This window comes from Sorex araneus, chromosome 5, assembly GCF_027595985.1.
Source record: "Sorex araneus isolate mSorAra2 chromosome 5, mSorAra2.pri, whole genome shotgun sequence".
NCBI lineage: Eukaryota > Metazoa > Chordata > Mammalia > Eulipotyphla > Soricidae > Sorex > Sorex araneus.
This window is the reverse complement of record NC_073306.1, coordinates 131,830,481-131,853,465: the sequence shown is the minus strand read 5'-3', so window position 1 is coordinate 131,853,465 and position 22,985 is coordinate 131,830,481. Positions and strand designations below refer to the sequence as shown.

The window sequence follows — 22,985 nt, the reverse complement described above, 5'->3', positions numbered from 1 at the left end:
CTTACTCCTTGTATCCTAGAGTGACCCCTAGTGATGCTCAGGGATGCCAAGGATCGAACCTGGTCAGCCTCACGCAAGGCAAGCACCTTACCCTCTGTGCTTACCACTCCAGTCCCTGGTTTTTTGTTTTTTTTTTTTTTTTGCTTTTTGGGTCACACCCAGCGATGCTCAGGGGTTACTCCTGGCTCTGCACTCAGGAATTATTCCTGGCGGTGCTTGGGGGACCATATGGGATGCCGGGGATCGAACCCAGGTCGGCCGCGTGCAAGGCAAACGCCCTACCCGCTGTGCTATCGCTCCGGCCCCTCTGGTTTTGTTTTTGTTGATACGGTAGTAGGTGCAAGGTTTTCTCTGGCCTACACAGGAATGCTGGAGTGCTGGAATGAAACCTGGGTCTCCCACAGACCACAGATCCCAACTAGTGCAGGCAAGGGAAGCAGTGTGTTTGCTTTCTGAAATTACAACTTCCACATTTCTTTTTTTTTTTTTTTTTTTTTTGCTTTTTGGGTCACACCTGGCGATGCACAGGGGTTACTCCTGGCTCTGCACTCAGGAATTACCCCTGGCAGTGCTCAGGGGACCATATGGGATGCTGGGATTCGAACCTGGGTTGGCCGCGTGCAAGGCAAACGCCCTACCCGCTGTGCTATCATTCCAGCCCCTCCACATTTCTTGAAAGGGTTGCCTCCTACGGCTTTTATCTAATCCTCAAGGGGAATTCAGAAAAGTGGATTTTTTGGGGTGGGAGCTACAGCAAGTAGGTTGTTTACCTTGCATGCAGCCAGCCCAGGTTCAATCCCCACTGCCCCATATGGTCTCCTGAACACCATCAGGAGTAATTCCTGAGTGCAGAGCCAGGAGTAACCCCTGAACATCATGGGGTGTGACCCCCAATATTTTTTTTAATGGATTTTGCAACGAGGAGTTAGTTTATGGTATCAGGGTCCCTCTCTAGCTTTTCAGGGTACTAGCAAAGCAGATAGGAGTCAGGATAATGAAGGTTCAGGGGCCAGGGAGATTGTTCAGTGTGCTGGGGCACTTGCTTCGCATAAAGGAGCCCCAGGTTTCATCCCTGGCAGTATATGCACCTCCAGGAGCAAACCTCAACCTCGTGAACTGCCAGGCACCACACACACACACACACACACACACACACACAGACACACACAAACAGGGTCAGGTAGAAATAAACATTAATTCTGGGCTGGAGAGATAGCTCAATGGACCAAGTACAAGTTTTGCATGCAGGAAGCCCGGGTTCAAGTCCCAGGACCACATGGTCCCTCAAGCACAATCAAGAACAATCCTGAGCACTTCCTGAAATGGCCCAAAACACCTGCATCTGGTTTATAACCCAACTGTGCTTATAAAATAGAACCTGCCTAAATTGGGGTAACTGAGTAAGACAGTGGGCACCAAGAACACAGATGATAGCCCGTTCTCGCACACTCCACTCTTCTGCAGCCACAGTCATGCAATCAAAGAGATGTCGCAGGGTCAGACTATTTCTTGGATCTTGACTTTGTTTTGGTATTTCACCTGCCAGTGCTCAGATAAAAAGGCAGTGCAAGGGACCAAATTTGGGGCTACCACATGCAAAGCATGCACTCCAGTCCTTGGACCCAGTCTTCAAGAAGGGAGACTTGCCTGGCACGGGTACTTAGGAAATAGCTATATACCCCTACTGGTCCCAAAATTTCCACCCCTGCTGAAACATAGCCTCAGAAATTTGCTTAAAACTCAGAACTGTGGGGCTGGAGCGACAGCACTGCAGGTAGGGCGTTTGCCTTGCACGCAGCCGACCCGGGTTCGATTCCCAACATCCTATATAGTCCCTTTGAGCGCTGCCAGGGAACAGAGCCAGGAATGACCCCTATGCTGGGCCATATGACCCAAAAAGCAAAAAACAAAACAAAACAAAACTCAGAACTGTCCTTCAGAAGGGAATCTTTAGCAAAAGGCAAAAGATTTGGGGACAGAGAAATAGTGTAGTGTTAAAGTACTTGCTTTCGCAGGCCACTGACCACAGTTCAATCTCTGGCATGATAGAGGGTCTCCAAGGTACTTTTGGGAGTTGCTCCTGATCATCACTACATGGGTCCCAAACCCGCCAAAGGGTAAAAAAAAAAGGTAAATGATTCACATAATCTTAAAAAAAAAACGAAATCTTTTAATGACAACATTTTAAAGAATACTTTTTACGAAAGGAGAAAAGACTGCAACAGGATGGCTCCCCAGAGGGAAGGAATCTATGAACTGCCAATGAAGTTCAGGTGAATCACAGCTACTTCCTCCTCTTGTACCTATGAAAAGCAACAGCAGAAGGAATGAACTTCAAGACAGGAAGAGAAAATGACCTTTTTCATCAAAGATTTCTTTAATCCTTGTTTGAAGGCCCTCTGGCCCTCCAACTCTGCCAACATTACCTGGATTTAGACTTGAAGTTTCCTCCTCGTCTCTGGTGAGGCAAGCCCTGCTTCTTCCTCTCTTCAAAGGACGGACTGTAGGTGAGAGAAGACAGACAAGCAATGGCTCCCCACTATACAAGGATCACGGATGCCTCATTTTCAATGGCTGAGGTCCTATAATAATCCAGTGTGTGCCACCTAAAGATCATTGGAACCTTCTCACAATGAGGCAAGCGAAGTCCCTGCCCTATGGGGGGCCCAGCACTCAACAACTCACCCACATCTGCTTGCATTTAAATGGCCTGGCCTGGCCCCACAACCATGAATAAAAGTTGGAGCCAAGCTGAATCTGGCAGGCCCAAGACACCCTGGTGCTGAATCATCCTAATGAAATAGGTGCTGGAACAGCCATGACATCTCCAAATTCACAGTACTGAACAGCCCAGCAGGAACACAGAAAATCAGATGAAACATTTGTATAGAAGCCCACTAAGCTCAATCAGTAAAAATAATAGCGCAGAAGGCTAAAATAGCACTAACAGCTCAGCAAATCCTCAGACAATAACTTCAGTAATACCATTATGAGGTATGTATTGTAACAAGCAATATAATTATTTTGTGCCTGCTGACAGGACAGGCTGGGGGTGGGACATTGGTAGAGGAATGGTCACACGGGGGGTGGGACTGGTGTTGGAATATTGAATACTTAAAATGACTGTATAAAGAACAACTTTATGAGTCAATGGTGTTTAATATGACTGTATTATAAACAACTTTGTAAATCATGGTGTTTAATACCTGAAATGACTAGTGTGGACAGCTTTGTAAACCATGGTGTTTAAATAACATTTCAAACAAGAAAAAAAAAATTTGGGGGAGTTAAAACAAGAATGGAAGACGTGCAATAATACAGTAGGTGGGGCACTTACCTTGCATGTGGCTAATCCAGGTTTGATCCTGGATATCCCATATAGTCCCCCAAACCCAGCAGGAATGATCCCCGGGTACCACCAGGTGTGGCCCAACAACAAATGAAAGAATGGAAGAGGTTCTTCCTTCTGGCAGCTCTTGACTGCCTGGGAAGCTTATCCTTCCTTGAGGATAAATGAGAGACAGCCACACGTTCCCAAGAGCAAACAAGACATCGGGGGAGGGGGGGCTAGAGAGTCTACAGCAAGGAGGCTATTTGCCTTGCATGTGGCTGACCCGAATTGGGGACACACTCGCACTCTCGAGATATTGATGAACCCGGAATGTGGCATCTAAACTCCGAACTGCTGCTGTTAAGGAAGGATGGCTTCCTACCTGTCTCACCCTAGGATCTAGGTGCCCTGCGTGGGGTGGGGGGATTCTAGATGGGGAAGAGGAGATCCTAAAATTAGGTAACATGAAGGTGGGAGGTGGGAAATGATTCACAGTTTTCATTAACATATCAAGAGATTCCAAATAACTTAAGGGTCCTGGGAGACAGTCGAGGAGCAGAGCATACAGGCTTGCAGGTGGGAGGTGCCGACTTCAATCCCTGGCCCCAAATGAATAGCCAGGCCAGACAGCCAGGCCGAGCACTTGACCGAGAGGAAGCTCGTGAGGAAAAGAAGAAACCTACCCAGCCCGATACTGTTTAAGAGCCTTCTTGCTCGTGTTGGTGAGTTCCTCATCAAACACGGATTTCTTCCCCGGCTTTTGCTTCTTGGCTGTTCACAGAAAATAATGAGTTAGACACAGTTCTTTCTGGCTCAAACTTCCAAATCCCCTGAAACTCAGATTTAGTGGATGTTCATGGCCTGGTGATTTCTTGACAGGGTAAGTGAGACATCAGATTCTGACAGAAAATGGATGATTGCAGAATCCAAATGTGAAACAGGCCCACACACAGGAAAGGGCTAAAAGCCCATTTTAGCATTAGTTCATTCCACTCTGACTTAGGCCTCCCCAAACCAGCTGTTAAGAAACTGGGCTTCGCAGTCAGATGGGGCTTTCTGGGCTCTGTGCTGAGATTTCCATAAGAATACTCGGGGGTCCACAGAAGAATGGAGCCTTATTCAAATACTCTTACTCAAAAAATGTGAGCTAATGGGCCAGATAGAACATTTAGGGCCAGGGCAATAGAACAGTGGGTAGAACAATTGTCTTGCAGGCAGCAGATCCAGATTTGATCCCCAGCATCCCATATGATCCCTAGAGCACCACCAGAAGTGACCCCAAGTGCAGAGCCCGGAGCACCCCTAGGTGTGATGGGAATAAAGAAAACCGAGGTGGTGAAGGTTTTACTTGTGGCCAACCCTCATTCAACCCCCAGCACCACATACAGTCCTCTGAACACCACCAGGGACGGTTCCCGAGTATAGACACAGGAAAAGCTGAGCACCTGGATGTGGCCCCAATCCACCAACATCAAATAAAAATGAGGGTTCTGGGACTGGAGAGACAGTACAGCAGTTAAGGTACTGCCTTGCACGCAACCAACCCGGGTTCAATTCCAGGCACCCCACATGGCCCCCGAGCACTACCAAGAGTGATGATCCCTTAGTACAGAATCAAAAGTAAGTTCTAAGCAAAGCCAGATGTGGCCCAAAAAACAAGGTGGGGAAATTGTGGGTTCTAAATCACCCCAGAGAATTTCCTACCAGCTCTGCGGGCGCCCTATGTATCATGCCTACCAGGACCTCTCGTCGGCTCCTCCTCAGGCATTGCACGTGCCCGCTTGGCTCTGCGATTCCTCTTGGCCAACCGCTCAGCAAACATCTGTGCCTTAAGAATTTCAAACTGGGACCTTTCCTCTGCCTAGGAAGAGGGATGGCATGTGAGCATGGAGCAGACCCATGTGTGGGTGGGAAAGATAACCAACTCCAAAGGGAGAGCTACCCACAGTCATCTCGCCCTTTTTCTTGGCATCCTTCATAAACTTCTTCCTCTTCTTCTTTCCTCTTAAGGCCAAGTCAAACTCCTGCAGAGCTTTGGCAACTGCAAGATAACATCAGATTTCAGGCACTATTTTTATATGTAAAACAAAATAAGAAATGCACATATTTAAAAAGACACTATGAGGACTTAAAATGAAAAGCAGCTGTTGGGGGCTGGAGCGATAGCACAGCGGGTAGGGCGTTTGCCTTGCACGCGGCTGACCCGGGTTCTAATCCCAGCATCCCATATGGCCCCCTGAGCACCGCCAGGGGTAATTCCTGAGTGAAGAGCCAGGAGTAACCCCTGTGCATTGCCGGGTGTGACCCAAAAACAAACAAACAAAAAAAATGAGAAGCAGCTGCAAACTCTTCGGTTACCACAGTTTCACTAAAGAACATTCCTCTCCACTATTTCTGAGTTTCTCCATTTTAGACATTATTCTTCTGTTTTGAAAAAGAAGGATTTAATTCGGTTGTACCATCAAAGGCTAAAATGACTATTCAACAGGCTGGAGCCCAATTCAATCCCCAGCCTGCACTGTCCCATAGGCACCACGGGAGCAGCCCTCAGGCACCACGGGTTTGGCCTTGAAACAAATAATAAAACTGAAGGGGCCAGAGAGAGCCTGCATACAAGGCAGGCACCTCGGCTCCTCGAGTGCATCTCACCCCAGCTCAGTTCCTGGCCATGGTGGCGGAGCATGGACGTCCCACTTGCTCTGAGCAGAGCAGCACCATCAGGCCCCTGCTCTAGCCACTAGCCAGGTGGGCTCAGTCACCAGAAAGCACATGCCACAAAGTGAAAACGGGTGTTTTGTGTTTTCAAAGGGGAGAGGAAGAAATAATATGTATTTCCTGGCTTTTTCTAATTCACGATAAAATATATGTAACATAAAAACTGCCATTTTGTCCAACTTTTCTTTACAGTGCTGGGATCAAGCCCAGGGCCTCACCCGGGCCTGGGCTCTCCAGCTCCAATTACAAACCCTGAGTGATAGCGTAGTTCACTGGCATTCACTGTACAACCCTCACCATGACCTGTGGTCAAGTATTTCCATCATCCACACAGACGCTCTGAAGCCATTTAATAACTCCCTTCTCGCAAGCCCTGGTCTTCTTTATTCTGCTTTATAGTCTACGAATTTGCCTATGAGGAATCTTACCTATGTGGTTTTATAATCTTTTGCCCTTTTGTATCTGAATTATTTCACTTAGGGTTTTTTTTATTTTGTAACTTTTTGGGTCACAGCTGGTGATGCTCAGGTACCCAGGTTGACCATATACAAGGCAAACGCCCACCCGCTGTACTATCGCTCCAGCCCCTTCATGTAGGTTTTTAAGGCTCATCCTTGCATGCCTGTATCAAAACTTAGCATCGCTGAGGAAAAGCTCATCTTCTCACACTGCAGGAATTCACTTCCACTCTGACTGCTGTGAAATGCTTCCAAGAGGACTGGCACACAAGACTTTGTGAGTGTCCCTGTTTCAGCCTATCGGGTACAGGCCTAGGAATGGAACTGGAGTCCCAGAATAATTCTGTGTTTAGCCTTTTAGAGATGTTCCCGGGCGGAGCGATAGCACAGCGGGTAGGGCATTTGCCTTGCACGCGGCCAACCTGGGTTCGATTCCCAGCATCCCATATGGTCCTCTGAGCACCGCCAGGAGTAATTCCTGAGTGCAGAGTCAGGAGTAACCACTGTGCATCGCCAGGTGTGACCCAAAAAACAAGAATGAATGAATGAATGAATGAATAAATAAATAACGATGTTCCCAACATACTTTTTTCCTTCTTTCTCTCTTCTTTAGTCTGAAACCAACTCCTCTCAGGTTCTTGGTTTGCTGTCTCCTTCCCCTTCTCCAGGAGCCGCTTGGCCGTGTTGATCTGTGGGTATAAAGGGGAGGCCTGCTGTGGTCCCTGATCACAGAGTGGGCAGCTGTGGACAGCACCGCCTGCAAACACTCAGGGCTCTGCGCGTGTTTGTCTGAGTTTTCAGAATCAGTCTATGGGCTCAGCACATACTTTGCCTACAAGAGGCTGGGGTTCAATCCTGTCCCCCAAGCATTACAGGAGTGGCCCACAGAGCTGAGAGTATCTCCTGAGCACCCAAACACCAGAAGAAATCCCGACTCCATTGCCAAAAGGGCAGAAGCGCCTCACCTGAGCCTCTGACTGCTGCATCTCCTTCTCCTCGGCCTCAAGCTGCAGGACAGAATACACATCTTTCTCCATGTTCTCAATCTTGTTCCGAAACTTGAGGATAACATCTCAAGAAAAGGAGAGAGAGATTTTAAGGGCAGGGACACAGCCCAAGTGTAGACCAATTGCCCAGGCTAGGCAAGGGCCTGGGTGGATCCCAGGCACCCAGTTCTCAAAGGATGCACAGGTGTGGACACAGGGGAGTCTGAGTACAGCCAGACCAACCAAGAACCACCTGCGGCCCAGATTCCCCGGACAGCACCAGGTGTAGCTCCTGTCTAAATAGGGACCAGAAAGATGGCACCCAGGGCTGGAGCACACACACACTCTCACGGATCCCTGCACTGTGTCGTCCCCTGAGCAATGCCAAGAGCAAGCCCTGAGAATCACTAGCTGTGATTCCAAAACCCTTTCATGTACAAGAAAAAAATGTGGTTACTGGGAGGCTCACACCCAGTGGGACTGGGGCTACACTGGCAGTGCCTGGGGGACTATATGCAGCACCAGGATCTAAACCAAGGGGGCTGAAGCAATAGCACAGCGGGGAGGGCATTTGCCTTGCATGCAGCTGACCCATGTTCGATTCCCAGCATCCCATATGATCTCCCGAGCATCACCAGGAGTAATTCCTGAGTGCGTGAGCCAGGAGTAACCCCTGTGCATCACCAGGTGTGACCCAAAATGCGAAACAAACAAACAAAAAAAAGGATCTAAACCAAGGTTGCAGCCACACATTAAGTAAATGCCTTAAGCTATGTTAAGCTATGAACTAAATCTCTCCAACCCTAGGTGTAGGTGTGCATTGAGTGAAACAAAACTGGGTTGTTTTTCCAATGTGTGACTTCTTTGCTTAATACTTCCATTCCCAGATAATAAAGACTTCCTCTTAGAATAAATTCCAAACTCCCTAGGGCTGCGAAGATAGTACAAGGGTTAAGGCACTTGCCTTCACACAGCCAACTCCTATTAAATCCCAGCTATGGTCTCCTGGGCACCCCCATCAGTTTTTTTAATTAAAGAAAAAGTGACTGGGGAGCTGTGCATACTTTGCATACAGTTTTGAGTCTGGGGACCACAAGGTTCCCTAGCAGTCCCTGTGCGGTGCACCACACGGCACCACACAGCTCATACAGTCCTGCATTCATAGCCAAGCATTAGCCCATCCAGCCTGACTAGTATCAGGGATGGCCCCAGCCCTGCTGAATATTGCCTGGGATACCCCAAATGAATCTAAATCAGAGACAGCTATCACAGTGTTAAAATATAACAATAGATCTAAAAGGGAAAGTACTTTATGAGACACCCACAGACAAATATAAGAAAGAATGGCCCACACAGTAGGTTAGGCACCTGCCTTGCGCACAGCCGACCTGGGTTCATCCCCACTACCATATATATTCCAAACCCTGCCAGTAGGGAATCCTGAGAGCAGCACCAGGAGTAAGCCCTGAGCACTGCAGTGTCACCCCAAAACCAGCAAAATTAAAGGCTGAGTGCATGCTCTGTATGCAGAGCCTTGGATTCAATTCTCCAAGCACGGAGTTGGGAGTAGCCCCAAGAACCACCAATTGTGGCCAAAACCCACCCCACCAAAAAGGGGGGGTGGGGCTCAATGGGGAGTGTGCTCCCAGAAGTGGCTGTCTCATCCCTAAGGTTGGGAAACAACTAAGGAAAGTTGAGGCCCAAGTCCAGGGTCATCCCCTTGTAGAGACAGTCAGTGAGAGCTGCCCCGGCCACTCGACATCTGCCTGCGACGGCTGAGCCCCGCACCCGGGCTCACAGCCGGCCTCATCCACCCAACCTGCTGAGCTGCCCCAGCAGCGCCTGCTCACCTTGGGGGAGTATCCGGGCCTTCACGGGGGCCTTGGCGGCCTTCACGATCTCCTTCAACATCTTCCGCTCCTCTTCTCCTACCAGAGAGACCGAGCGCCCGGCCCTGCCAGCACGCGCTGTTCGACCCACTCGGTGAACGTAATGCTTGATGGTGTTGGGCATTGTGAAGTTGATGACCTGGGCGGTCGAGCAGAGGTCAGACCCAGGAGTCCCGACAAGGGGAGCCAAGGTCAAGTTCTGGGAACCCAGGGCCTGCTCACCGTTTTGACTCCCTCGATGTCAAGACCACGGGCTGCTACATCGGTGGCCACTAGGATGTCGATCTGCTCATCCTTAAAACGCCTAGAAAAGGTGATAGAGATGTTTGCCTTGATGCTGGTGCCAACACTCCCCAGAAGCTGCAGTAAACTCAAGCAGAAGTCAAGCCCTGGGGTTTACCATGTAAGAGAAATGGAGCCTCCCAAGAAACATCAGTAGGGAGCACCAAGGGCAGAGATTCCACTGCCCACACACATGCAGGCTGCTGCTCCCGTGATGAACCAGAATAGACAGCCGGTCCCTGCAACAGCGCCCAGGAGCAGAGCATCTGCCTTGCAGCCAGAAGGCCTCCAGTGTGATTCCCGGCATTGCCCCACACGGCGAGGATGACCCCAGCAGCACTGCTACTGTGTGATCCTTGGCCAGTAGGACCACGTGCATGACCCGAAAACCAAAATACAACTCAAACTTGGGCCAGGAAATGACTCAAAGGGCTAGAGCCATCCCTCAGCACCCACTCACTGTTTGGTTCCTGGGATGTGGCACAAAAATAAGATTTGGGCTAGGGATGTGGCTAAATAACATAGACTCCACAGTGCATGTGTGATGGCCAAGGTTTGATCCCTGGTACCAAAAAACGAGGGGAAACAGCAGATATCTGTGATGCCCAAACTTATTTGATCAGGGCCAGAGAGATAATAGAGTAGGCAGGGCACTTGCCTTGCACGCAGCCCATGTGGGCTCAATCCCCAGCATCTATATGGTCCCCAAAGCCCGACCAGGAGTTAATTCCTAAGTGTAGAGCCAGGAGTAACTCCTGAGCACTGCTGGATGTGGCCCCTAAACAAAAATAACCAATCAAAAGCCCTTATTCTATCAGGCCCACATCTATCCACCGCTTTGGAAAAACTACAGAAAACAAAAAACAAGCTGGACAGTCCTGAGTGTCAGAATTTTCTCCTGTGGGTCCACTTAGCAGTACCCACACTCATCCAGGGATATAATCAACAATTTCTGGGGGCCAAAGAGACAGCTCAAAGGGCTGGGGCACAGCCTTTGCACACTGGAGTCCCCGGCAACACACGATGCCCTGGGCACCACCAGGAGCAACTCCCAAGCACCAAGCCTGTGCAGCCCTGAGCACCACCCAGGCATGTGCACAGAACAATTCGAGCTCCAAAACAACCAAGTTCTCGGTGGATCTAACGTTACCTTAGAGTGGCAGGGCTGAAAAAAGAGGGGGATAGAGACACAGTATAGTGTGTACTTGCCTTCCATGCAAAGAGTTTAATCCCCAGCATCCCATACAGTCCCCTGAACACTGCCAGGAATAATTCCTGAGCACAGAGCTGGGAGTTACCCCTGAGCATTGCCAGACTAAAAAATTGTGGGGTGAAGGAGGCTTGGGAAGGATTAGGCCATACCCATCTATGCTGCCGCTACTCCTGGCTCTGCATTCAGGGATCACTGCTGGAAGTGCTCTGGAGACCATATGGGGTGCCGTGGATGAAACTAGGGTTAGCCACATACAAGTGCCTTAACCCTTGTCCTATCTCTCTGGCCCGGAAATAGTGGGTCATCATACCGTTACTCAGGCAGAACCTGAGAGATTCTCTTCCCTCTGCTGACCGAGCACAGTGCTCTGATGTGCTGAGAGGGATGAATGGGAGCTGGAATGCCCTTCCTTCCCCCCCAATTTCACCTGAGGGCCTCTAGCCGCTGAGTCTGAGACAGGTTGCCATGGAGCTCGCCCACCTGCAGCCCCATGAGGCCGAGGACGATGTGCATGCGGTGGGCCTGCTTCTTGGTCTGGGTGAAGAGCATCACGTGGTCTGTGAAGGTTCTTGTTAGCAGAGCTAGCGGGGAGAAGAGCGTGAGCATGAGCATCTCCAACCTGCTCCTCTGCCTGTGAAGGGACTGCACCGGGGAAGGGGAGATGTGGGCCCGGCCCTGCAGAGCTCCCGTCCCAGAGGCAGACAGCGAAGCCCATCCCCTACCCCCATGTCAACGCTGTAAGAGGGAGGGGAGGGGAGGGCAGGGTCAGGAAGGCCTCCTGAAGAGGCAGAGAAAAGCAGCTGGTACAGAGCACCATAATCAAAGGCACCAAGATTCCTGGGCCCAGACGTCTGAGGCACCCACTAGGGGAAGGTGTGTAGTCTGCGAGTATCGGACCCACTGGATGGACCTCAACAGGCCAGGAAAAGGGGTGCATGCCCATTTGCAAGCAATCCTTTCCCATGCGCTGCAGCAAGGACTGACTGCCAAGGAACAAGGGCGGATGCAGGTGGTCACGAAGAGGCTACTGCAACTATCCAGGCAACAACCCACACCACACACCAGAGGTGCAGCTAGAAAAAGTTCAGCAGGACAAAATGAGGACTGGATAGAGGGACTGCAGGACACTAGGGAAGGATGGACAAAGTCAGGCACTCGCACCAAAAGGACAAACGCAGCCCCACACACTGGGTTAGGGGAGACGGGAGGTGCCGAGGGCAAGATGAAGCACTCTAGTGCTAAGGGAACTCAGGGATTCGCTGTCCCGTCCTGCCCTGCTTGTCACCTGCCACGATGGCTTCCCGGTCCCCTTCCCGATTGGGTCGGATGCGGATGAACTCCTGCCGCAGGAAAGGGGCCACATCCGTGTTGCTATTCACGAATATCTTGACGGGATTCTTCAAGGAGACCGACGCCAGGTCTTTCACCTGCAGAGCACAGAGACCGTCACACTCAGCTGCAGGTGTGGTGTAGTCCAGCCCTGCCCAGGGTCACCGTGCCTCTCCCCCCCCAAGAATCCCCATGGCACACCTCATCTGTCATGGTAGCTGAGAAGAGCATGGTCTGGCGGTGGTGGGAACACATTCGGATGATCTCCTTCATCTGCTCCTCAAAGTACTCGTCCAGCATCCTGGCAGGCAGGGGAGGGGAGGGGCGGAAGCAGGAGAAACAATGACCAGAGCTCACTCCCATATGGGACGAGTGTCTGTGTGTGTGATCTGAGCACATTTCTGTCGTAAGAGATGGGGGAGAGGGAGAGAGGGTGAAAGGGAAAAAGAGTGAGAGAGGAGAGAGAAATGATGAGTTCGTTTCTAACCTGAGTGTCTATGAGTGCTCGCATGTGCATGTACATGTGTGTTTTGTTGGAGAATAAATCAGGACCTTACATGTGCGAAGGTTAACTCTACCACTGAAACACCATTTGTTGGGGCTGAAGATAGTACAAGGGTTAAGGCACTTGTCTTGCATACTGCTGATCCTAGTTCAATCCCTGGCCCCAGACAAAAACAATCAGAAAAAAGAGACCAGGCATTTGTTAACAAGTTGCTCTGTGGGCCAGAGATGGCTGAAAGGACCGGAATACATGTCTGGCATGCTCCACGTATGATTCCTGGCATGTTACACCTCTACAGTCCCATCCTAAGTGGATGCAGGAAGAAACAGGCTTGGGGCCAGAGAGATAGTACAGTGGGTTAAAGCGCTTGCCTTGCACACGGGTGACCGGGGTTTGATCCCCAATACCGCATCTGGTCCCCCAGAACAACCAGGAGTAATTTCTGAATGCAGAGCCAGGAGTAAGTCCTGAGCACAGCTGGATGTGGCCCCAAAACCAAAAAAGAAAGGAGAAAAAGAAGAAACAGGTTGAGTATCACTAGGAATGGCCATGAGGGTCCCTGAGCATTGCTCAGTCAACTCCCCCCAAAATAAAATGGCTATTATTAAGTTTTGAACTGTCTTATCACATTTATTACTATTATTTTACCATTTCACCAAGAGTAAAGAAAATGACCACTTTACCACATTTGCTTTCTCCTTTTATTTCTAAACTATTTTCAAGTAAATCTGGAGTTGCCATGATACCTTCTCCCTACCTGAGCACACATCCCCAAAGAACAATGCCTCTCCCTCCAGTTGATCAAGTTCAACGTTTAGTGGTTCTGTTTCCTTGGCCTCAATTTTAAATTTCCACAGCCTTTCTTTTTTTCTTTTTTGCTTTTTGGGTCACACCCGGCCATGCACAGGGGTTACTCTCCTGGCTCTGCACTCAGGAATTACCCCTGGCAGTGCTCAGGGGACCATATTGGATGCTAGGAATCGAACCTGGGTTGGCCGCGTGCAAGGCAAACGCCCTCCCCGCTGTGATATCGCTCCAGCCCTTCCACAGCCTTTCTTAGTTTTTTGAGATAAAGTTGGTTTTGTTTGTGATTCTTAGCTCCTAGGGACTATTCTTAATACCCATTACAAACTACAAACTAAAAAAAAAGGTTTGCTTTCAGAATCTAAAGGTTTCCAAATCTCAGAAAATAGCAATGAGAAGTTGACCGACCTTCCCTCTTAACTACCATATTATAAAGAGAGCAGGACTAGGGCTGGAGAAAGTACAGAGTAAGGCGCTTGTCTTGGATGTGGCTAGCCTGGGTTCAATCTGTAGCACCCCGCATGGTCCCCTGAGCACCACCAGGAGTGATTCCTGACTGCAGAGCCAGGAGTGACCCAAAAAAGACAGAGAAGAGAGGGAGAGACAGAGAGAGACAGAGAGACAGAGAGAGGGGGGGGGGAGTATATGAATGGAAGTACAGGGGAGAAGCTTGTCTAACACAGCTGACTGGGGCTCAATCTGGTCACTTGGTGTGACTAAAAAGACACAAATCTGAGAAAGGGGTGGGTGGACGGAGAGAGAGAACAGGAGTAAAAGTACGGGGGAAAGTGCATACCTAACACAGCCAACCAGGACTCAATCCCCAGGGCCCCACAGGGTTCCCCAAGCCCCACCAGGAGTGATCACTGAGCCAGGAATAAGCCCTGAGTTCAAGCAGATACAGTCCCAAAAAACAGTCAACGAATGAAATAAAAAGATGATGAAGAAAGAGCCGAATGGAGGTGCTGAGCTTGCACCACAGGGACGGGGACAACAGCAGGAGTCAGGGAGCCTCAGGGCAGCAGGCTGCCCTCTGGGAAAGGGCTGTGGGGAGTGCAGAGCCGCACCACTCCAGCCTACCTGTCAGCCTCGTCCAGGATGAGAACCTCGATGCTGCTCAGGTGGAAGGACGGACAGTTGTGAAGGTGATCAATCAGCCGGCCGGGGGTGGCGATGAGGATGTCGGGCGCGGCCCGGAGAGCTGCTTCCTGAGACTTCACGTCCAGACCACCTGCAGAGAGCAGAGCCCTGTGCTGTGGTCAAGCACCGCAAGACCCAGTCCAGCCAAGTGTCGGGTCCTATGCCGGATGGAGAGGACATGCAGAGATGAAGACTAGCAAAGGCCCAGCTCTGGTGGATTTGATAAGGTGCAAGACAGGTTCTTCACTTAAGAGAGCACCCCACTGTCTACTCTGAAAACACTTCTTCCAGTTTTCAGATGGATTTAATCTCATTCTCTGATGCGGGCCCATCTATCCTCTGCAAAGTCTGTCCCACAGGGGCCACCAGCACTGGCCGGACACTCACCCACAGCCAGGCAGGTGGTGATGTTGCAGAACTGGGCGAGTTGCTTGGTGACAGAGTGTACCTGGATGCCGAGTTCCCGAGTGGGAACCAGCACCAGCACGCGCGTGACGGGGGCCTGGCGGGGTTTGTAGATCAGACGCTCCAAGACGGGCAGGGCAAAGGCTGCAGTTTTACCTGCAGGGAAGGAGAAGAGCTTCGGTCCCTTCAAGGATCAGGGAAGGCCCTGATCACAGAAACTGCATCCCTCACAAGGAAACAAACAAACGTCTCTTCTCAGTCTGTGGTGCCAGGGACAGAACCCAGAAACTCACACAGGACAAGTGCTCTGTCACTAAGCCATATCCTTGACCCCTCCGTGTAGTCCCCTTGCCCTCCTTTGCTCTACACACACACACACATACACAGCAGGTCAGAGAAGTGGTAGAGGGGGAAGCGATATTACAGGCTGGTTGTCTGGACCAGCGTTTGATCCCCAGCATCCCCTGGGGTCCGCTCAGCCTGGGCAACAGTGATCCTTGATCAAAGAGCAAGGAGTAAGTCCTAAACATCACCGTGGGAGTGGCTCCAAAACAAAACCCAGAACAAGTAGGACCCTAATGAACACGCCTGCAGCTTCCTCCCCACTCCCCCCTAGTTCCTTCATACCTGTCCCGGTGGCTGCGCAGGCACAGATGTCCTTCCCCAGCAGACCCACAGGGATGCATGCTTTCTGGATGGGGGTGGGCTGCTTGAAGCCCATGGCAGTAATGGCCTGCAGAGGACAAAGGTCCAGAAGGTCGCATAAAATCAGTCAGGCAGGTTTCCAAACCAGTGCTCACCAATTCTAGCCCTCCCAACCACTTATGCCTCAAACACTGACTGTGTATCAGTGACAGGCATGTTTCAGGTAAGGAAAATACAGCAGGAAATAAACTAAAAGCCTCGAGTCTGTAGTAGGTAACAGACCCAAACACGTACCACATGGACATAAACAGTGTGAGGCAGAATACAGGCTTCAGGGGAGCAGGACGCCATTCAGTGTGTTATCAGGGAAGGTCTCACTGAGCAGAGGATACTGACTTGAACCCCAAGAAGTGAGGCCAAGCAGCGACAGCTGGAAGAATCTCCCACAGAAGAAAAAGCAGGTGCAAAGGCCCTAGGGAAGCTGCGTGACCTGAATGAGAGCCGGCAAAGTGGCTGATGTGGCCAAAGCAGAAAGTGCTCCAGACAGCAGCAGATGGGGCCTGGGATGCTAAAATGAGGATTTGGGCTTTTACTCCAAGAGAAACTGGGGACACCTGTTGAAGGACACAACGGAGCATTTTACTGAAAGGGCTCCCTGGGAGCTGTGTGCATAACAGTTGGGGAAGGTAAAAAGCCGGATGGAAACCTACTTATAAGAGGTGACTGCAGCAATAACCTGACGACTGCAAAATGAAGCCACTACCTTCAGAAGTGGGCGGGAAAGGTTCATGTCCGAGAATGAGAGACTCTCATCATACTGAGATGCATCTTCAAAGAATCCTCCTGCTTCCTGTGCGAGAAAAACCCAGACAGAACAAGAACTCAGCGCCAAGGCCCAAGAATCAAAATGGTCTTAAAATCCTTGCAGGTGGTGAAAAATCAAGCTGCACCTTATTTCCCAAGCCCATGCTCACCTGTCCTTTCTTCTTCTTCCGCTCCTTTACTTTGAGGGTATCTACAGAGAAACAGGAGCCAAGGATCAGGGTCCATCCTTACGGAGCATTACCCCACTGGACCTTGTCCTGAACACTTTAGGTGACTCCCTCACTGACGCCACACACCAATGTGAGGGATCTGTCGTCATTAGCCTCATTTCATAAATGAGGACACTGTGCAGCAAGGCAGTTCCACATCTGCGAAAGGCCAGACAGGAAACAAACTCAGCGAGTCCCAAAGATCAGACTCGAGGGGCTGGAGCAATACAGCAGGTAGGGTCCTTGCCTTGCACACGCCAAACCCAGTTTCAACCGCCCGCCGACACACTGTATGTCCCCCCATCCACACAGACCCAGCCGTAAGCCCTGAGCACTACCAAGTATGGCCCAATCTCAACTCCCCCCCCACACACAAAAAATAATTTAAAAGACCAGACTTCACCCCCACACTATAGTATGAAGCTTTCACACTCATTTCTGCAAGAAATATTTTTGGAGTGCCAGCCGCCACGTGGCTGGACGCTGGTGAGGTGGGATGTGAGAGATCTATCACCCAAACATGTGACTCACAGAGGTGCCTGCTGCTATGTGGCTCTGGAGATTGGGGGAAAGAACAAACCCCCCCAGTGAAAACCCTACGGGAAAGAGGAAAACTTACAGAATTCCACACTCTAGATAGGTAAGTGCAACAGAGTCTTTCCTTCACAGACAAGGAAGTTTTCCAGTTTCCTGTCCCCGCTGACAGCACCATGGTGCCACCTACCTGCTTTGGTGAGGATGTTCTCATCAGCCGATGAGTAGTCAGTCTCAGAGTCTTCATTTTCTGATGCTTCCTCAGCTTTCCCTTCAAGGTCTTCCTGCTCCTCTGGCTCAGAGCCCTCCTTAGCTTCTTTCTCCCCTGATTTCCCTGACTTAGCTTCTTTCTCCTGGTTTAAAAAAAAAAGAGAGACAATAAAGCAGGCAACCATAAATGTTAGAAGTCAAGAGTCTAGACAGAATTCTATGTTGAACACTCATGAATAGTCACGAGCAACACACGAAGCCTGCCCACAGCAAGCAAAGCCCAACTCAGACTGAAGAGAGAAATCACAGGGGCTGGAGCGATAGCACAGCAGGTAGGGCATTTGCCTTGCACGCGGCTGACTCGGGTTTGATTCCCAGCATCCCATATGGTCCCCTGAGCACTGCCAGGGGTGATTCCTGAGTGCAGAGCCAGGAGTGACCCCTGAGCATCACCAGGTGTGACCCAAAAAGGAAAAAAAAAAAAAGAGAGAGAAATCACAGGGGAGCGCTGAAGTTCTCACCTCTGTTTTTCTCTTCTTTCGAACTTTCTCAATCTTCTCATCCAAAGTAGTGGCTGCTCTCTGCAGACATTAAAGAGAAAAAAAAAGAAAATCACATGGCAAAAAGACATAAGGAAGATTTCTCTGAGAGTGAACCTCATATACTGAGACAGAAAAAGCTTGTCCGTACTTGAAGGCATCAATCAAATTTATATTGCTATAACCTCCAACACTCCATTTGGTCTCCCAAGTCTGCCAGAAATGATCCCTAGGTGCAGAACCAAGTGTAGCCCCTGAATACAGCCAGGTATGACCCAAAAATAAACAAAAAAGGGCAATGAGGGGCTGGAGAGATAGCACAGCGGGTAGGGCGTTTGCCTTGCACGCGGCCGACCCGGGTTCAAATCCCAGCATCCCATATGGTCCCCTGAGCACGGCCAGGGGTAATTCCTGAGTGCAGAGCCAGGAGTAACCCCTGTGCATTGCCAGGTGTGACCCAAAAAGCAAAAAGGGCAATGAGGTCAGTACTAGATCCTTAACCTACTGCCTAACAGTGACAGCCCAAGGCCTAGGGCTGTGTACCACTGCATCTCACCACCTTCTTTTTTTTGGTTTTGTTTTTTAAAGAATCATCATGAGATACAGGTACAGACTTACAAATTTTCATGATTACATTTCAAACAATGTTCGAGTAACCATCCCTCCAGCGGTGCCCATTCTCCACCACCAATGTTCCCAGTGTCCCTCCCGCCATCCGCACCCCTTCCCACACACTGCCTCTGTGGCAGACACATTCCCTCTTACCCTCTCTCCCTTTGGGTGCTATGATTTGCAATATAGGCACTAAGCAGTCATCATGTTTGGCCCATAGTCTACTTTCAGCAGGCATCTCCCATCCCAAGCGAGCCCTCCGAGCATCATTTACTTAGTGGTCTCTTCTCGATCCCACCTGCCTTCCCCACCCCCACCCCAGCAAATAAGATTGGCTTCCAAGCCATGAAGCGATCCTCCTGGCCCTTATCTCTACTATCCTTAGGTGTTATTCTCCTATTGTGTTGCTTTATATTCCACAAATGGGTGCAGTCTGTCTGTCCTGCTCTTTCTGACTCACTTCGCTTAGCATGATAACTCTCCATGTCGATCCACTTATATGAAAATTTCATGGTTTCATACCAAAGTTTCTTTAACCGGTCATCTGTTCTCGGGCACTCGGGTTTTTTCCAGATTCTGGCTACTGTAAACAATCTCACCTTCTTCTTGAGCTGGCTCAAGACATCAGCCATTGCCCAGCTGCCATCATACATTCCCTCCTTCTCAGTGAAAACGAAGTCAGGGTTGAAATCGGCACTGCGGTTCTTCTGGAAGGCTTTCTGTTTTCTGCCCAGCACAATGGGCCCCTGGAAGAGGGAGAAGCAGGATGTCTTTAAGAGTGAGATAAAAGAACGCTGAAAGGGCTGGAGCGATAGCACAGCGGGTAGGGCGTTTGCCTTGCATGCGGCCGATCAGGGTTCGATCCCCGGCATCCCATATGGTCCCCCAAGCACCGCCAGGAGTAATTCATGAGTGCAAAGCCAGGAGTAACCCCTGAGCATTGCTGGGTGTGACCCAAAAAGCAAAAAAAAAAAAAAAAAAAAAAAAGAACGCTGAAAAATGAGGAGGAACCAAATAAGAGATGTTTAAGATAAAGATCAACTAATAAGAAGAAATTGGCCAATCTATAACTGATTTTCTTAGTATTACAGTTTAGGAAGTTACAATAGTATGAAAGAGACAAAGAGGGGTTCTGAGGTTTGGACCACGCCTGGCAGTGCAGGAAGGCTATTCGCAGTTCTATACTCAGGGGTCAATCCTAGTGATGCTCAAGGGACCACGCAGGACCGAAAATCAAGCTGGGCTCTACAAAATGCAAGGCAAGCACCTTCACCCCAGTTCCCCCACCCTCCCGACCCCCAATTGAGAAAGATTTAACACACCCATCAGTGACACACAGATTATGCATTAAACGCATTGTGTTGTTCATCGATTTGCTCGAGCAGGCACCAGTACCGTCTCCATTGTGAGACTTGTTGTTACTGTTTTTGGCATATCGAAAACGCCACGAGTTGCTTGCATGGCAATTATGCATTAAAAAATAAGTATGTCTCGGGGCAGGAGCGACAGCACAGCGGGGAGGGTGTTTGCCTCGAACGCAGCCGACCCGAATTCGATTCCCAGCATCCCATATGGTCCCCTGAGCACCACCAGGAGTAATTCCTGAGTGCAGAGCCAGGAGTAACCCCTGTGCATCGCCAGGTGTGACCCAAAAAGCAAAAAAAAAAAAAAAAAAGTATGTCTGGAGCGATAGCATAGCGGGTAGGGCGTTTGCCTTGCACGCGGCCCACCTGGGTTCAATTCCCAGCATCCCATATGGTCCCCTGAGCACCGCCAGGGGTAATTTCTGAGTGCAGAGCCAGGAGTGACCCCTGTGCATTGCCGGGTGTGACCCAAAAAGGAAAAAGAACTGTCTGGGGGTGGAGAGAGCGCACAGCGGGTAAGGGTTTGATCCCCGTCACCCCATATGGTTCCCTGAGCACTGCCAAGAGTGACTCCTGAGTGCAGAGCCAGAAATAACCCCTGCGCATCACTGGGCATGGGCCAAAAACGAACAATAAAACCATGTGAAAATTAGAAAGGAACCGGCAAACCTGTGGCGTCGGGAGGATAAATCTGAAGAAGGGGAAAAAAAAAAACCCTCGAAGGGTCCAGGGAAGTGGGCTGGATACCCAGCACCCACCACGCCACAGGGGCCGGAGAGCCAGGCCAGAGGTAAGGCACCTGCGCTGCCACACAGCCCGCCCTGGCGCGATCGCCGGCACCAGACGGTGCCCGAGTCCCACCAGGACTCAGCCCTAAGCACGGAGCCGGGTACAGCCGCTGAGCACTGCCCAGTCCGGCCCCCAAACATGAGACTGAGGTAGGCGGTGCCGCCGCGGGCCAACGGGGGCTGCACAATTATCTGGGTGGGGAGCAAAAAAGTCCCAGGCACAGGCCAGGGCTAGGGGATCCCGAGGCTCCCTGGAAAAGCACCAGCTCGGGGGCGGGAGCGACAGGGCAGCGGGGAGGGCCCTGGCCTTGCAGCGGCGACACCAGGTTGCAGCATCCCACACGGTGCCCCGAGCACCGTCGGGAGTCACGCCTGAGTGCAGAGCTGAGGAGGAACCCCTGAGAAAACAGCGAAAGCTCCAAGGGTTGCCCTGGGTTGAAGCCTCAGCACGGCAAAAAAATAAAAAAATAAAAAAGTGTCCGGAGCCTCAGGATGACGTCATGGTGATGTTTACGTCAGAGAGGTGACAGGTGAGCGCTCGCGGGCGGGGCGAGGCCGGCGGGCGGCCAACACGCAGGATTCCCTCACGCTGGTCTGGACGGCGGGGTCCGCCGGGCCCGCGGCTGGCGGAGACTCGGGGGGCTCCCGCCCCCGACTCCCGGGCACGGCCACGCGGGACCCCAGAGACAACGCGCCCAAAGGAAATGTTTTGAGGTAGATTCTTCAGAATCCGAAGTCGCACGCAGCCCGCCCTGGGGACGCTCCCTCGGCGCCCACGCGGGGCCTGAGACGGACTGGCCGAGGCAGCCGGGAGCACCGGGCGGACACGCCGCCTCCGTCGCCTCAGGAGCCGCCTCAAGAGTCACTTCAGGAGCCACCTCAGGAGCCACCTCACGAGTCACTTCAGGAGCCGCCTCAGGAGCCGCGGGGGAGCCTCGCCCGGGCCCGGCTCCTACCTCCTCGTCCTCGCCTCCCGAGTCAGACTCGGACTCCAGCGGCATCTCGTCATCCTCGCCGAGGGTCGGGACGAAGCCCAGCGCCTCCACCATATCGCCGCGGCGGCCGCTCCCGGAAACAGCGTGCCAGGCGCATCCGGCGTTTACGGGGCCGCCCGTGCGCACGCGCCCCGCCTGCTTCCGGTCCGAGCCTCGGGGGAGCCCGCTAGGCTCCGCCCCCCGCCCGGCCCCGCGCAGGGCGCATGCGCCCCTCTCGCTTCCGGTCCGAGCTTCCCAGACCGATGGGGCCCCGCCCCCCGCCTGGCGCCGCGCAGGGCGCATGCGCCGGTGACGCGCTCCCGGAGCTGGCTGGGATTAGGGCTAGCGGGCGTCAGGGCGCTCTGCAGGCGGGTCGGGGAGGCGGGGCGCCCTGGGGGCGACGTGCTGTGTTCATGCTCTCTGCCTGTTTGTTTGGACAGGCGTGTGTACTTGTGGGCAGGGCGCTTGCCTGGCATGCAGCCGACCGGGGTTCCATCTCCAGGACCCCCCAGAGGGTTCCCCGCCCCACCCCCGGCTCTCCAGGGCACCGACGGGTGTTGTCAAAAAAGACTTAAGAACCTAGAACTTTTGCTTTTTTTTTTTTACTTTTTTATTGAATCACGGTGAAATAGACCCTTTCAGAGCTGTTCATGGTTGGATTTCAGTCATTCACTATTCCAACACCCGTCCCTCCACCAGTGTGCATTTCCCAGCATCAGTGTCCCCGGGTTTAAAAAAAAAAAAACTTTTTAAAAGCATCTATCAGGACTGGGAGTATAGCTCAGTAATGGAGCACAAGCTTGGATTTCATCTCAGCACCAGGAAGAACAAAAATAAGTAAAGAAAAAAAAAATGTTAAAGTACGAACAGCTGGGACAGAGATAGCCCAGGAATATGGCGCTTGGCTTAAATGCTGCAGACCCTGTGAAATGCCGCGGACCTCTGGCACCACCAGAGGAATGACCCCAAATACTGCTGGGCATGGCGCAATCGTTGCCCCCTCCCCCCCAAAAAAAAGCCAAAGCAGCTAATATAAATAATATTTTTTATGCTTGAAGTACTGCCGTTAAGTGCTAAGCAGTGGCAACCTTCAGCATAAAGTACCACTACGCTGAGCTTCTTACCAAAGCGGCTGATTCAGAGAGAGGGCCCCCGTGTCACACATTTGGTGAGTCACAACACGACTATAAACCCCACAATGACTGGAGTCCTAGGAAATTAGATCACG

The 22,985-nt window shown here is 51.2% G+C and overlaps 1 protein-coding gene across 1 annotated transcript; it reads right to left on the bottom strand.

Moving 5' to 3' along the window:
• Nucleotides 1-2,149: 2,149 nt before the first annotated feature.
• On the bottom strand, nt 2,150-21,919 carry DDX27 (DEAD-box helicase 27). Its single transcript, XM_055139506.1, has 21 exons — nt 21,740-21,919; nt 19,231-19,377; nt 18,002-18,061; nt 17,461-17,623; nt 16,677-16,717; nt 16,466-16,552; nt 15,685-15,790; nt 15,040-15,213; nt 14,593-14,743; nt 12,405-12,504; nt 12,160-12,301; nt 11,302-11,455; nt 9,602-9,683; nt 9,341-9,518; nt 7,470-7,576; nt 7,091-7,193; nt 5,278-5,372; nt 5,069-5,192; nt 4,015-4,102; nt 2,427-2,501; nt 2,150-2,303 (listed from the first exon to the last, which is right to left on the bottom strand). The coding sequence occupies exons 1-21, from the start codon at nt 21,830-21,832 to the stop codon at nt 2,285-2,287; spliced, it is 2,289 nt and encodes a 762-aa protein (XP_054995481.1). The 5' UTR covers nt 21,833-21,919; the 3' UTR covers nt 2,150-2,284.
• Between the last annotated feature and the right edge of the window lie 1,066 nt (nt 21,920-22,985).

What these genes read in the sequence shown, in the direction of transcription:
- DDX27 (XM_055139506.1), bottom strand. Translation starts at nt 21,832, where the DNA reads ATGGTGGAGGCGCTGGGCTTCGTCCCGACCCTCGGCGAGGATGACGAG. An exon ending in CAGCTACCATGACAGATGAG is followed by an intron (nt 12,302 to 12,404) that starts GTGTGCCATGGG and finishes TGTGCTCTGCAG; the next exon opens with GTGAAAGACCTGGCGTCGGT. An exon ending in ACATCGAGGGAGTCAAAACG is followed by an intron (nt 9,519 to 9,601) that starts GTGAGCAGGCCC and finishes TCGACCGCCCAG; the next exon opens with GTCATCAACTTCACAATGCC.